This window comes from Canis lupus, chromosome 19 (assembly GCF_048164855.1).
Source record: "Canis lupus baileyi chromosome 19, mCanLup2.hap1, whole genome shotgun sequence".
In the NCBI taxonomy this organism is placed as follows: domain Eukaryota; kingdom Metazoa; phylum Chordata; class Mammalia; order Carnivora; family Canidae; genus Canis; species Canis lupus.
The window spans coordinates 36688999-36702430 of NC_132856.1; the positions used below are offsets into that span (position 1 = coordinate 36688999).

At 39.9% G+C, this 13432-nt stretch overlaps 1 protein-coding gene across 10 annotated transcripts in view; it reads right to left on the reverse strand.

Annotated features, from left to right (window-relative positions):
- Nucleotides 1-2463: 2463 nt before the first annotated feature.
- Nucleotides 2464-13432, reverse strand: part of CACNA2D3 (calcium voltage-gated channel auxiliary subunit alpha2delta 3) — a 945543-nt gene continuing 934574 nt past the window's right edge. For 9 of the 10 annotated variants that reach the window (XM_072785849.1, XM_072785848.1, XM_072785850.1 and 6 more), the window contains 3 exons: nucleotides 5814-5931; nucleotides 5517-5594; nucleotides 2464-2874 (listed from right to left, as the gene is read on the reverse strand). In XM_072785849.1, coding sequence (XP_072641950.1) covers nucleotides 2782-2874; nucleotides 5517-5594; nucleotides 5814-5931 — 289 coding nt within the window. In that variant the 3' untranslated portion in view covers nucleotides 2464-2781. The remainder of the gene's footprint in view (nucleotides 2875-5516; nucleotides 5595-5813; nucleotides 5932-13432) is intronic. The other variant, XR_012011921.1, reaches the window with a different exon arrangement.

The window sequence follows — 13432 nt, forward strand, 5'->3', positions numbered from 1 at the left end:
ATAATTATATATGTATACATATATATATGAACGATTTCTATCTCTTTAGAAGAATGTTGCTATAATGTTACATGTAATGAATTATAGGAGCCTCTGAATCTGTTACCAATTACAGATGACCCTTGAACAACAAGTGATTGAACTGTGCAGGTCCCTTTACACACTTATTTTTTTTTATATTAATACAGTTTTCTCTTCCTTATGATTTTCTAATAACATTTTCTTTCTCTAGCTTACTTTTTGTAAGAATACAGTATAATACCTATAACATACAATATGTGTTAACTATTTAGGTTATCAGTAAGGCTTCTGGTCAACAGTTAGGTCAACCTAACTATTAGTAGTTAAGGTATCGGGGAGTAAAAAATTATACACAGATTTTCAACTGTGTGGGGGTGGGATTGGCACCCCTAACCCCTGCACTGTTCAAGGGTCAACTATATACTGAATGTCACAGCCAAAATTTTAGTAACTAGTTGTACTATATAATGCTTCCATTTTTGCTTTACATTGGTATTTGCAATAGCTTTATTTTTTATTTCTCCTACTCTATTGTAGCTCTATGAGTCAAGGACTGCTCTTATATCATCTGTAGCTTTGTCTCCAGCTCCTAGGACAGTGTTTGGCATATAATAAAAATAAAATCACCACGAACTAGCACAAACCTAGCATTGAATATTTTCTGAGATCTGACTCTGCCCAGTGCAATTTAAAAATACCTTCCTTGTTTGATTAACCTTGTGTGATCCTCACGTCCAACCTAGGAAGTGAACGTGATTACCATCTATTTTATGGATGAAGAAGCAAAGGCATGAGAAGGAAAGTCACTTTCCCAAGGTCATAATACCACATAGCCCCGTTACTGTTGAAATGAGACTCTCTGAATGATGGGCTGAGAAGGAATGAGCAGACAAGGGAGTCTCCAAGGAGTTTGGTCTGAGAAGTTGAGTCAGTCGGAAGGAAAGAGTTTGGTGGAAGGGGATCAAGATTTCTGCTCTAAACACATTATGTTGGAGAAAACTATTAGATATCCAAATAGATAAATGGAGTGGCCCATCGATTGGAGTCAGTGAGGGAACAGAGACTCTGAGACACTGGGTAGGTTGTTCACATGAATGTGATGCCTGATGATGCCATAAGCCAACAGTATGACTCAACTATGCTATCTTCATGTCACAAGGTACTAAAAATGATGCCATACTACTGCTCAGAACAGGGAGTGGATTTATATATAGTGAATAGATAGGGAGTAAAATTATAAATATTTACCAGACACATATTTTATATCATTAGTATTCAGTTATGGATATAATTATATATTTAACCTATTGTTGCCAGTTCTTTAGAAATATAAAGGAGAGTGGTAGGTCATGCAATGCTATTTTTTTTTATAAAAAAATACATTATGGTTGTTTGTGTAAATGCATTTTGATACTTGTGTGGGCAACAAATGAATTCATTCACTTAGTGTGCAGAATAATATCTGAATGAATAATAATCAATGAATATTATCAATATTGAATAATATTACCAATATTGGTGAATTGGTGAATTGGTGAATAATATCAATGACCACTGTGGTTACAATACTATATAGCCCCATCCTTGTTGAAATTTTGACAGCTTAGCAGGTTACAGTATTATTACATTATTAACAACAGTGGAGGCATTAGAATTTTAAGAAATAAAGCAATGTAATATTGTTATTCTTATAAATACTGGCATCATTTTAGGATAAGGAAGAATGATTACATCAGTTTTTCTAAAACATCAACAGCATAATGTGGGTTTTTTTTTTTTTAATTTCAGTGGCATTCTCCCCATGACTTTTAGATGTCTATCTTATAAAATAAGGCATTCTCAATTCTACTGAGGCATGGAAATTATTCCACTTTATTTGGTAACCATGATCCAGTGGAATCTGTTTTCTTTGGTTCAGGATCCAGTGTTTTAGGAATGCTTACACGTCTGGGTAGTTTCACATCTTGTAATATTTGAGATCTAATTTCATCCCTTGTTTATGGGGAAAGACAGAAGCCAAATGCTCAAGCAATAAGCCTTGGGAGTCATTTATAGTCATTGTTTTTTCCCTCCGTCAAGCCTTTTCAGAATGAATTCCTAGGATTTACAACTTTATTTCTATTCCTAAATAGTTCAACACTTGAGTATTATGGGAGCTTGCATTCTTATCCAAATTATGATGTCTATTGAAGTTTAGTTCAAAAAAAAGTCAAGGTTCTTTGTAATAAACTCTTCCCATGTAGATGATATTTTGGTTTACTTCTGTAAATATTTTTATAACTGAGAGTGAAGCACCTAAACAATTGTGAAATATTTGTCTAGAATCTACTTTAGAATGAAGTCTCTGCCAACAACCATCCTTTCCCAGTATCTGAAATGGGTGACTTTTCTGTGCAATAGAATTTCTGTATTCTCAGCAATAATGCAAAAATCAAAAGGTGATGATTTTAATATACTTTATTTAAAAAGTACACAGTTTTAAATTGGTTTCAATGGGTTTCAAGCCGAAGGGACACTGCCCATTCGCAGTCCCGTTTCTGATGAAGGGTGATTATCATGTAGCAAACTCACATCTGCATGACTGGCAAAGTAAAAAGATAACTTTTTTTGTCAACATATCGTTAAGAGTTTATATCACGCACAGTTTAAAATCATGAGATGCTGATGGTTGGACTATATTTCATGTCTCCTATGTCGCACCATATTTTGGTTCACAGTTTATCCATAATTTAGCATGCCAAGAGAACATCTCAGTCAGTGTCACCTTGAGAAGAGCATTAAGAGCAGAGGGAAGAGGGTAAGGACCATCTTGGCCTGCAGAGTCCGTGCACCTCCACACTCTCTTGCATTCTCCTACAAGGAAAGACAGTCTGTTAGAGCCTTATAGATTCCAAGATGCCTTCAACTTTCCAAGCTATAACGAGTCCCCAGACCTCTCTTCTGCTCTCCAAAGTAGGAATCAAGTCTTTTGGACCCCAGATGATACAAGGAAATGGACTCGTCTAAATTTCATCAAATTTATGATGAGAATTTCTGATTTCAGTTGTCAGTGCATAAAATGTTCCAAATCACTCTGTGCATACTATTTATTTTTTTAAAAAATCTTATTTATTTATTCATGAGAGACACAGAGAGAGAGAGAGAGGCAAAGACACAGGCAGAGGGAGAAGCAGGCTCCATGCAGGGAGCCTGACACGGGACTTGATCCCGGGTCTCTGGGATCACACCCTAGGCTGAAGGCGGTGCTAAACCACTGAGCCCAGGGATCCCCTGTGCATGCTATTTATTATGCAGAACACTCAAGAGGCAAAGGGCTATTGGTGGAGATGTCTGTTGTGATCAAATTAGAACAGCAGAATATCGGCCTTCTAATGTTTTCCTGTCAGAATGCAAGTAGAAGTTGACATGCAAGGGGCCTGATCATTTCAGAAACAGCTATAGAAGGTTTTGTGGGTGTCTTCTTTCCTTTCATTTGGGGGAAAGGAGGACTTTATTTTATAAAAATGAAATCATAGTATGTAATCCTTTCTACAGAATGCTTTTTACCCCCTGGTTGATGGAAATTCTTCCAATTCCATTTCATTGAGCTGCATGTTATTATCAATGAGCTTTCATTTTCTGCTCTGCCCTTTATTGCTACGAAGAGTGGTGAGTGCAGGTCATTTACCAGTCCATGATGTTCATCTGTGCCCCTGTCTATGGTAAAGATGCCCAGGAGTGGGAGTGCAGGGCAAGCACTGTTTTTGCTTTTGGTGTCTGTAGCTGGAGATTTCATCATTAGACCTGTATGTATTGATCACACAGTAACTTGTATTCTTCATGCCCTTGGGTTTATTTTTGTATATGGATGTTTGACTTAGCAATTTTAAAAATCTCTTTATGATTTGGTTTATCAATAATTTTCAAGTTGTTTAAATTGGTTATTGACTTTAAATTATCTTTTGCCAGCGAAAATTATATATAATTTTTATATAAATAAATTCTGTTTTTCTTCCATAGCTGTCTGGTCTTAGATAGGAAGATTTCTCCAACCCCTAAAATTTCTTGTGAGACTACTATTTTATCATTTAAATGTAATTTATATTTTCCCTTTTTTTTTTTTTTATATTTTCCCTTTTGAATTGAATCTTTCTCATATCTAAGAATTGCTATGCTGTCCTCCTGACCTCATCTTAATAGGTCCAGAAACCTACAGAAAAAAACACTAACTTTTTGAATGTTTATCTTATATCTATTTACCAAAGTAAATTATAATTCCAGAAGATTTTTACTCTAGTGGCTCTAGTTGTCTATGTAGGCATTCTGGTTTTAACTGAATTGATTTTAGAGTTTGGGAACTATTATTTGTATTTGAATTTTACATAAAGTTTTTTTTAACTTTATTTATTCACGAGGGACAGAGAGAGAGAGAGGCAGAGACACAGGCAGAGGGAGAAGCAGGCTCCATGCAGGGAGCCCGACATGGGACTTGATCTGGGGTCTCCAGGATTACGCCCTGGGCCAAAGGCGGCAGCGCTAAACCGCTGAGCCACTTGGGCTGTCCATACATAAAGATTTTTTATTTGAATTTTATCATTCAATTTTATCAAAGACCTTTCCAGCACATATTTGTATAATATGTTGCTACTGAACACTCCCTTGAACATAGAGGCAAATATTCTCAATAAATTCCAAGTTCTTCTTGGTACTAAATTAATTCTAACATCTTTTCTAGGACTTGGAGAGTTTAACATTAGAATTATTTGCTATTTAAAGGTGGGACGTAGCCCATCAGTTGGCCTTGGTGGCATTTTTAAAAATAGAGATTGTCCCAGGCTCCCTATGATAATAGGGAGGTCTAGGCAAGCTTTGTATTTTTCAAAATGAAGTGGAGTTAATTTTTAAATTTCTATTATTTTTGCTAGACTAAAAAGCTTCTTTGTGGGTGGTACTTTTAAGTTCACCTTTCTCAGTGCTAAGTTTAATTTTTTTCTGATGTAAAACGGAGTGCCTTTGTAAACGGAGTGCCTTTGTAGTTGTGCCTTCAGATGGTGAGGGGGTTTGCAGGCTTATCATTCCACCTGCATCAATTGTGACTCTTGATCTGATATCAGTATTACCACTTCTACTTTACATAAATTTCTTGTAAATAAAAGGCTGTCTAAAAGTAAGCAAGGGAAAATAATTTGAGCTACAATTTGAAATAAGTAAACCAAGATGGTCAGAGCTACATTGCATGTAATAGTGTAAAGTAATAAAACTATAGCACATCCATAATAGGAAAGATAATAAAGAGGCTTTAAGATATATACACAGATACAGTAAAACCATTAAGCACAGACTGAATATGAAGGCATTGAGGGGTTGAAAGTAGAGCACCATTAGCTTTCCATTGATTTGCCTGAAAGGATTTGTTTTCTCACAAGCAAACTTCTTAGCTACAGTTTTTTGACAATTATGAGACTCTCATGGTGAATCTGGTGGGAAAAGAGAACAAGCAGGGTTCAAAGACTTACCTCAGGATGGAAGCCATGACAAGACTCCGGACGCCTTCTGATCTTCTGGGCCTTTAAACGTTCACACTTAAGGGATTCGTTATGTTGACTGTAGTTAAGGCATATTGCCAAGATGTCACTTTCCCTTACTCTGTATGTTGGAGGTCAAACCTTGGCACTAATCTCCAGTAATGACTTTTCTCTCTCCAACTGTGGAAAGGCTGTCATTTCCCCCTCTCTAATACTTCTCCTCTGGTTTTCTTACTGTCCATCCCCCTTACCAGCTTCCGCAGCAGGGGCTGGACCTACGCACAAAAGGATATACCTGATTTCAATGGGCGCCATGGTGATGGGGGTCATGGACTCACACAGGCAGCTGCTGTCCACCACCACCATGAACAGATTGCTGCTTGGAATTTGTTGGATGACAAAGGACCTGTTAGAACATGAAGCACAGAGACAGTGAATGGTCATTTACCATCTGTCAAGTCAAAGATCCTGAGGAAAACTCCCCTGGGGAGTTAACTCCTCTAATATTTTGGAAAACAGTTTTCAGAGACTGCCTTACTACTAAAGTTGCCTCCTTGCATGCAGCTCTTCATTTTTAGATGTTAAGCTTCACTAAAAAGACAACAGTTTATAACCTATGGCTACAGCTACATACAGCTCATAAAACTCACGTGGGAAGACTGGTGTGTTATGCGTACAAAACAAGAGAGTCAGATTGGCTATTTCCTCCCAATTTCCAAGGCTATGGAGTCAGGCTTTTCCAAGCCTCACTTCCTTCTCCCAGTTTACATGCAATATTCTTTGTCTCTCTCTTCCCCAAATGAAGTGAACTTTCTAGAGCCTTCCCTGTTCCGCTTTGCACAATGTCTGCCCATAATAGAAGTACAATGTTTGTGTGAGATTAATGCTGGTTGTATAGGAGTTTCACAGTTCCGAGGCCATGTGTGCAGTTGCTCAGGCTGTATGGCAGCGTTGACATCTGGATCCATCAGGACAGCTAGTCCAATGGAAGTAAGCCTAAGGGCACCTGCTCTCTCATCACCCGACACGGTGAAATGACAAAGTAACGCCACCATAAAAACACTCCTGGAGGGATCCCTGGGTAGCGCAGTGGTTTAGCGCCTGCCTTTGGCCCAGGGCGCGATCCTGGAGACCCGGGATCGAATCCCACGTCAGGCTCCCGGTGCATGGAGCCTGCTTCTCCCTCTGCCTGTGTCTCTGCCTCTCTCTCTCTCTCTCTCTCTCTGTGACTATCATAAAAAAAAAAAAAAAAAAAACACTCCTGGAACAAGAAATACTACTGACTCTTTGGAGAAGCAAATTAGAGAACAAAATCTCACATTATTCCAGAGCAAACAGATTAGCTAAATGTTTAGCCCCAAACCTAGACCCCTGTCATATAATTTTTCATGACATTTCACTGAATTCCATTCATTTGGATGAGATAGACTGTAACATAACAAAGTAGTCAATTTCTCTGTTAAGTTTTACCTTCTTTCATCTTTCAACAAATTTGTTCTATTCTCTAAAGTGTATCACCACAGCTTACTAAAATCAGACAACAAAGAAGAATCTTTCTGTTTTGTGGGAAATTATAAAGAAGAGAAAGGACTACCTTTCTTATTTTTATCTATTACCACCTCTCATCCTTATCCAAGGATGGCTCAGAGATTATAACACAGCTGGTTTCTTGTCTACAAATACCTGATGCCTATTTATATAAGATCCTGCAATTATGTTCCTTTAAAAAAAAAAATCCAGGGCAGCCTGGGTGGCTCAGCAGTTTAGCACTGCCTTCAGCCCAGGGTGTGATCCTGGACACCCGGGATGGAGTCCCACGTTGGGCTCCCTGCATGGAGCCTGCTTCTCCCTCTGCCTGTGTCTCTGCCTCTCTCTCTCTCTCTGTGTGTGTCTCTCATGAATAGATAAATAAAATCTTTTAAAAAAAAATCCATAGCAGGAACAAGGCATGCCTTTGCTCAAAGATGTTTCCTCGATGCCTATACCACCATCAATTCTCTGGAACATGGACTCTCTGACCTCCCACTCTTCTCCAGTACTCTACTTGGCTTGAGAAAAAAAATTCAACCTTGCCGACTGACTAAGACTTTAAAATTGTTGGCTTTACCTCCTCCTTTTAGCACTAGGTACTTTCTCACCTCTGCAATAACATTGCTCTAGTAGGTGGCCTCTTTGTAATGGATTATGCCTATCAGAATAAAAATAACCTACCTGAGATGGCGCTCATCAGAGAACCAATGATTTCCATAGTGGCGGCAAGTTAATAGTCTCAACGGCAAAGTGAAACTGAGATCATACAACTCTTTAAAGAACAAATGATTGACTAGAATATTAAGCCAAATGAATCTAACAGATGGCCAATGAAGGAAAAAGATATTAAAATACGAAATAAAGGCTCCAAAGGGAGAGAATATTTCCCAATTGAAGAAAATTTTGACTTTGTTTTTCATTAGAAGGACCCATTCATGACGAAACTTCAGATCATCAAGGATACAGACCAATCCTAAAAGCTTCTCTAGAAACAAATTACTTAAGGAAGAATGAGAATGACACACACTTCTCAAAGGGGGACTTAAGATGAAGAAAACAGAGCAACATTTTTAAAGTTTTGAGGGAATGGAGAAAAGGAAATAAAAAGTATGTCAGAATCCAGAGGAAAACAGATTCTAACAAACTGGAGATATAGGTAGAAAAATTAAGAATAATTACTGAACATAAACTGAAGAATGAAAATCTGATTAACCCAAGAGAGCATTGTAAATAACACACATGTGTGCGTGCACACACACACACACACACACACACAACTGCTGGTAGAAGGTAAAATTATTACCAATCACAATTAATGTCTGTTGGTTAGATTCACACATTAAAAGGCAGAAACTCAAAAACAAAATTGATTTTTTAAAAAAGGCAGGGACTCTTAAATAAAAACCTCAGCATTATGCTGTTTGTAAGGAGACACACCTAAAACAGAATGACATGAGAGGACAAGAAAACACCAGAAAAATGCTAACAACAAGAGAGGGACAGGTTTAGTAGTGTTCTTCTATAAAGATTCAGAGGGAAATGATTAAATGTAATAAAGAAAATAGTTCATACTGAAAAGCAGTATAGTAGTATAATAAGATAAGATACAAACTTTTACGATCAGGGTGTACAAACTGATAGAAATGGCACAAGTGATTGATGAACACATAATCTATTTAAAAATGGAGTGAAAATTATTCATATTGGAACAACAGAGAATATACACTATATTCAAACACAGGAAACTGTAATGCATTCCAAAGAGGAGAAAGCATCACTGACATATTCTTTTCGGGTAGGGTACAGTTAGAAATTAATAGCAAGAAATATATAAACAGTGAAAAAAAAAAAGAAATATATAAACAGTGGAAATTAAAAATGGAAAAAAAAAAACCCACATTCAATTAATTCTTGACAACTTAAGAACAGCCCAGACTCAAATCTGTGCAGTATGACCTTAAATATATTTACTGGGGAAAAATAGTTTGCCAATGAATGAACTAAGTTTTTGGATGGAGAAGCTGGAAAAAATAAGAACACAAGCCTGCACCTGTGCCCCTACCCTTGGTCTTCCCCCTGGCACCCTGGGTTAGTACTGACGCCTCTCTCCAAAGCCAGTTTTCAGGCTTCTCCAACGATGGGGCTGATGGAAGGGGGATGAGGGGTGACCAGTGCATAGCTCCCCTCGTCCACCTGCTGTTCCCTTCAGCTCACAAACATGCCGTCACATCTCCCACCTCAAGAAAAAACAAAACTCTCCTCTTGACCTCACCTCCAGCTAGCACCTTATTTCTCTGTCCTCTTTCATAGCACAATTCCTAAAAAGAATTCTCTGCAATCTGTCCACTTCCCTGCACTCCTCCTTCTTTCACAAATCCCCTGCAATTCTTCTGTAGTCCCCTCCACTCCACTGAATTGGTCAAGGACCCAGTGATCTGACTCCCTTTTTTCTCAGTCTCTTGTGCCTCTGCTTCCTCCTTACTTGTTCCCTGTCCACCCTTCACCAGAGACTACAGTTTCCATGGGAGGAAGGCTGCATCCATCTGCCCCAGCTCTCTGTTATCCCCGGCACCAAGAGCTGTGCCTGGAACTGAGCAGATTCCCAGCAAATATTTGCTGACTCAGTGACAAAAGGAATTTATAAAGATAAAAGTGAAAGAATAAATGCAAATAAAACCGTGAAGATAATTGAAAGAACCAAACTCTGGTTTAAAAGAACATTGACATAAATCAGCCTTTGGCACAAAAGAAAGAAGTCACAAAGTCACATTAAAACCCAAACGATCCAGAGGCATTTAAGCATTTTAAGTGGCTATTATGTATGCCATGGCAAATAATTTGGAAAGTTAGAGCAAACACACCTTTGGGGATAAAGTATAAATTATCAACATTTGGCCAAGCTGTAAAAACACAAGCAGACCGGTGGCCATGAAAAAAACCTGAAATGCTCATTGAGAATCTACCCACAAGTGAATGCAACCAAGTCACCCAAAGAACAGATATGAATGTGTTCACAGAAAATCCATGTGAACCCACTGACCAACTACTAGAATAAAAGAAGTCAGCGAGCTGGCCAGTTACATAATCAGCATATAAAAAACCACCACCTCTCCCTGGACACAGGCAATAACTGATGGAAAAAAATAGTTATGTAATAAAGAACCATTGAAAGTATCAATAATGACTATGAAATGCCTAAGAAAAAATCTAGTAAAAGACTTCTTTTTGAAGAAAATGACCAAACTTTTAAAAAGACAATCTAAGAATTGGGGAAAAGTAAGATGGCTGTAGAAAAGAGCACTTATCTACAAAAGATTCCATTTCTCTTTCAATGGCCCCTTAATTTAAGCAAAGGAATTCAAACAGATTTTATTGGGATTTTTGATTGACGGAATTCGAGGTAATGATCCTAAGAGTCGTTCAGAAGAGTAAATTCAAAGAATAGTTTGCACAATTGCATAAACTTAGTTTTAGGAAAAGGGAAGCAAAGCCAAGGTGTGTGCCCTCACCAGTATCAAAACCCATGAGAGGATTTGTAGAAGAGGAAACACAGATGGACACCTGACACATAGAGGGGGGTTCAATCTCACTAAAAGTTAGAAGAGAAGTTAAGATGAGACTAAAGTAATGACATGCACTTTGTACTAGCAGATTGGCAAACATTTAATCTATGGCAATGTCAAAGGACGGCATCTGAAGCAGTAAACATCATTCTACACTATTGGTGGGCAAGTGAACTTTTATAGCCACGAGGAGAACTATCTGTTATTATTACAGCAGAAGTCATGGAGATCCTATTTTTTCAGTAGTTTCACTTCTCAGTAAGATATTCCTGCTCAGGAACCTAAGACGTCAGGTGCAAAGACTTGGTAACCCTTGGTAACTGTTCATTGAGAAGAGAAAAAATTAAAAAATCCACCTCAAAGCCCATCAACAGAGGAAGGACTAAGCAAGCAACAGTGTGTCCATTCTGTGGTCTAGTTGGCACCAGATGAAAGGGGAAAGGAGGTTGTTTATTGTCGGAAAGAATACCCCAGACACAGTAAGTGAGAAAGCAGTGTCCCAAAACTGTAATAAAGTATGACTATTTAAGCATATTTAGAAATATTCATCTAAGAATATTAAATTCTGCTACAGAGAACAAGAAAAATAAGTGGGGTGGATAAGGTGTATCAGATGTGTTAGGGATAGCAAATCAGTAAGCAATGCATGACTCACGTTAGTCACAGAAAGAATTAAATGTACTAAATAAGCAGACCGCATGTGAGCCGAACACACAAAACAGAGCCTATGGAGTGTCTTCCTAGCAATAAGAAGAAATGAAAGTACCAAATAAAATGAAATATTTATAAGGCACAGATTATGTCATCTCCAGATTGAGAGCTCTCACTTATGTCATCCTTAAATCAACCCACTGGCAACTCCTATTCTCTGCCTGAGACGCGCGGATGAAAGTCCTAGCTGCCCAGCAGGCCGGAGGCAAGCTTCAAACTTGCTTTCTCCCCCAAGAAGCAAGCCTGTGTGGGCCCGAGGCACCTTCTGTCTGCTGCCCCCACCCCTTAAGTCTGGTCCTTCCACCAAGTCATCAGGGGGAGGGGGAGCCAGGGAGCAGGCCAGAGGCTGGAAGGAAGGGAGGAAACTGACTGGGGGTGGGGTGGGGGGGTCGTACCTGTCAATAGAAATGAACTTAATCTGTAACACTGAAGTTCTTTAGAAGGAACATGTGCTCCAGGATCTTTCAAACATTTATAAGATGGGATGTGATGCTGAGGGCTGAGTACTGCCTTTCTTCTTCTGCAAGAGAAAACTGGGACTAAGAGAGGGTAAGTCCACCATTACAGAAGCTGCATGAGCACGACACGCTTGGGCCCATGTTAGAGGTGGGGGAACAAGAGGCTGGGTACCTTCTGGAGTACCAGGGGCAGCCTGCAAGCCTCTGCGGCCCCGACGGCGGGGGGGCCTCCCAGCGCAGGGCAGCAGACCTGCTGTCTGGTGTGGGAATCATCCACGCTCTTGTTCGAGGGCAGACCCAGAGCGATTCCTCGCTTAAGGACGAGGGTAACACATTTCTTCTCTTAGGAGAAGGCCCCCCAAGTGCTCTCAATGAAGCCCCAGCAGCAAACTTCTCTTTTCCCCCCAAATCCTAGGAGATGAAAAGCCCTGCACGCAGCTATCCTGAGGCGGAGGGAAACAACCCCCTACAAAGGATTTGCCAGCGGAAAGATTAACTGCTTTTCCATATTTTAAAGACTTACTGTCTGCTTATTAACATGGTGCTTCGGAGGGGTCTGGGCAATGTTAGCTGTACATTTATGTGCACAACGTGTATTTATGGCCCAGGGTGCAGGGTTGAACTTCATAAAACACACCTCCATCCAGCTGGGCCCCGCAGCCAGACTGACATCATTGTGCAAGGAGCTGTGGCCTGGGTTTGCCTGGGGGCCGAAAAAGGCAGCAGGGAAATGCCTCAGCAGAGCATCACGGGCCGTCTCTAAGCAGGGATAGGTCAAAATGCGTGAAATAAATTAGGTCCTCCAGGGAAAGAGGAGGGAAGAGGGAGGCAATTCTGATGTGTCCATTGCCGGAACTGAAATAACCCAGTCCTCCTTTTTCCACTGGATATAGCCTGAGAAGGACTAGTGGGGGGAGAATGATGTGATTTCAAGACGGCCTCCCCCTGACAAGAGCCTGTTAGCCGCGCGCTCTCCGCTAAGAGGGGCTTTGGTGGCCAGATGAGGGAAGCGATCACGCCGCTGCCCTAATGCCCTAATGCGCTCCCGGGACAAACATGCATAACGGGAGGACCGGGATCAGATACCCAGAGGCCCCACGACGAACATTTGGAGAACTTGGTTGGCTTGTCCTTTATTAATTAGGTACAGAATGGTGGCTTGACAAATGATTGGGGCGGGAAAGCCTCTTTAAAAAATATTTTGAAGTCTTTTACCCTTTATAGATTTTTTTTCACCATTTTGAAATTCTCAGATTTCATCCTAACATAAAATAAAAGACAATGAGTAAGTCACAGGGGATTTATATCAATTCAGCTCTGATCCTGTCCTTTGGAGTACTATTCTCCAGGTGGGCTGGGCACATAACTGTGGTTCTCCAATGGGATCTTACTCTCTTTAGGGGGAGAAAGATACCTGTCTTCCCTCAACATGCTCCCAAATGCCCTACACTGACCCAGACCCATAACTTGGTGGCAGTGGCGGAGGCGGGGAGGGGGAATGGGGGGAAGCAAACATTTGGTGACTATTTAAATTTACACTAGAAATTAAATATTGATGATGTGTTTTGGCATAACTCCACAGCCATTCTATCAAACAGCATGGGAGGGGGGAGGTGCAGGGGAGCTCCAGCACCTATTCATCCTC